General features: G+C 39.7%; 1 protein-coding gene across 1 annotated transcript in view; it reads left to right on the top strand.

The window, feature by feature from the left end:
- Positions 1 to 3,401, top strand: part of POP1 (POP1 ribonuclease P/MRP subunit) — a 47,058-nt gene that overhangs the window by 2,790 nt on the left and 40,867 nt on the right. The window contains exon 2 of the mRNA XM_006159717.3: positions 2,103 to 2,246. Within this exon, the coding sequence (XP_006159779.2) occupies positions 2,103 to 2,246 (144 nt within the window). The remainder of the gene's footprint in view (positions 1 to 2,102; positions 2,247 to 3,401) is intronic.

Here is a 3,401-nt window from a genome sequence, read left to right as displayed (position 1 = left end):
GCACGTCTGTGCCCAAGAATTTTTTTTTTTTTTTTTTTTTTTTTAAATCACCAGAGTGTGCATGCCAGATGGGGAGGAAGAAAGCACTCCCCAGTGGAGTGTGGTCACACCACAGCCCCTTCTCCGATTCTCCTCCCTGTTGGGATCTTGGGCACACATGCACATGTGCCCAGTGTATTTTGCAAAAGCCAGGTCCAGGATTCAAACTGTGGTTTGCCGTGGGGGATCCTGCTCCCTTAACCACTAGGCCACATTATTTGCCCTGGTGGTTATTTTTTAAATTGTCCTTTATCTTACAACTGGGGCATGTGTTGATGAAAGTTAAATGTGTAATAGGTTATGTATGGTATTAATGAACTTCATTTCAAAATAGAGATCAGGTGTTTCAAACTGGGGTCATTTAAAAAAAAAGCAGGGGTATTAAGTGTGAGCGTTGTAAACTACCAAGTAACTTAATCATGTTCTGTTTTTTGTTTGTTTTCCCCTTTATCTTTCTTAGTTTAAACAGAAATCATCATAAATTAATGAGTGGATCTCATCTCAGTAGTTGAAATGAAAGTATCAATAACTTAGTTTTTATAGAGGTTATCACTTTTAAATAGGGTGTTCTATATTTCATTGATTTGGATGGCTATTATTTCACTTAATAATCAATGTAAAATGTTTTAACTGATTTGTTTAAAAAGGCTTACAGTTAAATTTTTTAGTTTATTTCTTTCCTCTGAGAAAGAGAGAACATGTACCTGGATCGTGGGCACACACGCGTGTGCATTAGACCAGCATACATAGGCAGGCCCTGGGACTTGAACTGGGGGCCTTCTCATATGGGTTCAGTGTGTTACTGCTGCGCCATCATTTGACTCCTAATTTTCCTGAAGCTTATTTTGTTTATTTCTTGAGAAAAGGAGAAAGAGCAAGACAAACAGGTTCTTGCCACACTGCAGCCCTCTTCCCTCTAACCCTCCAGCCTTCCAGCCAAACCAGGATCACTGTGCTCAGCATGTTCAAGTTCACCCAGGGATCAAATTGAGGCCTCTCATATAGCTCCAATATTTTATAGCAGTGCCCTACTGCCAGGCCACTGTGACTGGCCTAATTTTACCACAGTGTAGCAATCTTAGTCATACGTCATTTTTTATTATCCCAACAGACTTCTTGCATTGTCAATATTTGATTTAATTATTGGGTTGTTGGCAAGTCATGGTGCATTTTTACATGGAAAAACAAAATCACGTCATGACTTTCTCAACCTAGTATTTGGCAGTGCAAATTGCCAAAATGTACTAACATAGTCTCTTCCATCAACAGAATTATTCTTTTCCTATTGAATCAAGTTTTTGGTGTTAATACCCTTCATGGTCCCCATGGAGGTGCCTCAGGTTGTGAATCCCTGGTGAAGTTCACTATCATGATGCCATTTTTATAACATCAGTCCACCTATAAAAATAGGGAAGATTGGGACCTGCAGTTAGCGTAATGGCTATGTCACTGAACTCCCCATGTAGTCGACTGCGGTTCAAGTTCCAGACCTGGTGGCTTAAACTCATGCCAGGCGCATGTGCATCTGTGCCCAAAATCCCGAGAGGAGAATGGAGGAGAAGGGATTGTGGCATGGCCATCCCCCCGGGAGATGATTTCTCGCTTTCTGTCTCTCTGTCTCTCTGGTGAGTGCACATGCCCTATAGCAAAAACCTCCCCACCCCCAAAAAAAAGTAGAAAAAAAAGAAAGAAAAAAAATTAACATATATTATATCGAAGGATCAAATTTTGAGCCATACAAATATTTAATTAATTTATGTATTTTTAAAGTTTATTTCTTCCATGAGAGAGAAAGAGAGAGAGAGAGAAGGAGACAGACAGAGAGACAAAGAGATAACACTTCTAATAGGATCCCAGTGCCGCAGTGCACCTCAGGCTCCAGCCAGCCCTGGATCACGGGCACACGTACATCTGGCATACTCAGGGAGGTTTCCACGCGAACCCAGAAACTTCCATGTAGGTCATCCTCCAAGTGTGCCACATCTGGCCACCATCATTAAATTCATTTTTACTTTCGAATGGAAGTTCCCTATCTCTGAATTAATTTATTATCTTCCCTCCAGAAATGTCTAATGCAAAAGAAAGAAAACATGCTAAGAAAATGAGAAATCAGCCCACCAATGTGACTTTATCCTCTGGCTTTGTGGTCGATAGAGGTGCAAAACACCACAATGGAAGTGGAAAACCTTTCCAAACTCCAAAACAAGGTAAGCTATTCATGATGTCCTCTCCACTCCCATGTAGATCAAATTGCATTTGTCAGCTCCTTTGGATAGTTATTATCTAAATAGTAAGTGAGCTAAATTAAACAGCAGATGATGGTTATTCTTGAATTTTATATTTGCAAGTTTGTCTACTGAATAAAGTTTATTTCCAACTCCCAAATCAGTACTTGTGAAGCTTTGGTGATCATTCACGGACCTGCATAAAATGGTACAAGTTCAAGTTGCCTTGTGCATACACTCCCATGAGATCCCAGCTGCCTTCTGGTTTTGGCTTTCCTGCAGAGATGGCCAGGGGATGGAGATAGAAGTGCAGTGCGGTACAGTGCAAGAAGCCCCAGCCCTGACTGGGTTCGAATCTCAACTGTGGGGCATGTTCATGCAAGTCACTAACACTGCTGAATGCATTTTCTCTTGTAAGATAAAGGAACTAGAACATACCATAATGAGCTGTATTTAGAATTTTAGATTATACTCTACATGAGATTGAGACACATACACACACACACTCCCTTGAGGGGCGGTTCAGTCAGTACTCTCCAATTCTGCGTTCTCCATGATCTTACAGGGTATAATACTATGAATAATGGAAATTGACTATACATATATTAGCACTGATGAAATTGCTACTTAAGCATCAGTTATTGTTCAACTACACTTGAGTATTTTCTTAGAGAAATTTAGAATAACATCATTATGTTTACATTTAACTTGGGTGCTGACCTTAAAACATTGTGAGGTGATAAGGTGACAATTGTTCATTGGTATAGCAGTAGAAAATGCCAGTTTAGGAAAACAGCAAAAATAGGTGGCCAAGAACTTTTTTGGAATGCTTCAAAGAACAATGTGCATTGGGTTTGATTAAGTAAATTTTAATTTACATTTAAAAGATCTAGATTCAGATCCAGCAGTGGATGCATACTATGCCATGTCGTAAGCCTGTCATATTATCTCATTTAAACCTCAATGACAGACCTCATAATATGAGTCAAGATTATAGTGACATAAAAATTAACAACATAGTGAAAATAAACAGGGACATCATGAACTTCTTCACTGATCTCTCTCTTCTTTTTTTTTTTTTTTTTTTTTGGGGGGGTTTTTGGTTAGGGGGGGGGGCCCTCCCCCCCAAAACCGAGG

This window comes from Tupaia chinensis, unplaced genomic scaffold (genome assembly GCF_000334495.1).
Source record: "Tupaia chinensis unplaced genomic scaffold, TupChi_1.0 Scaffold000646_1, whole genome shotgun sequence".
Classification (NCBI taxonomy): Eukaryota; Metazoa; Chordata; class Mammalia; order Scandentia; family Tupaiidae; genus Tupaia; species Tupaia belangeri.
The sequence above is the reverse complement of the archived record's forward strand: the minus strand, read 5'-3'. Positions and strand labels throughout refer to the sequence as shown.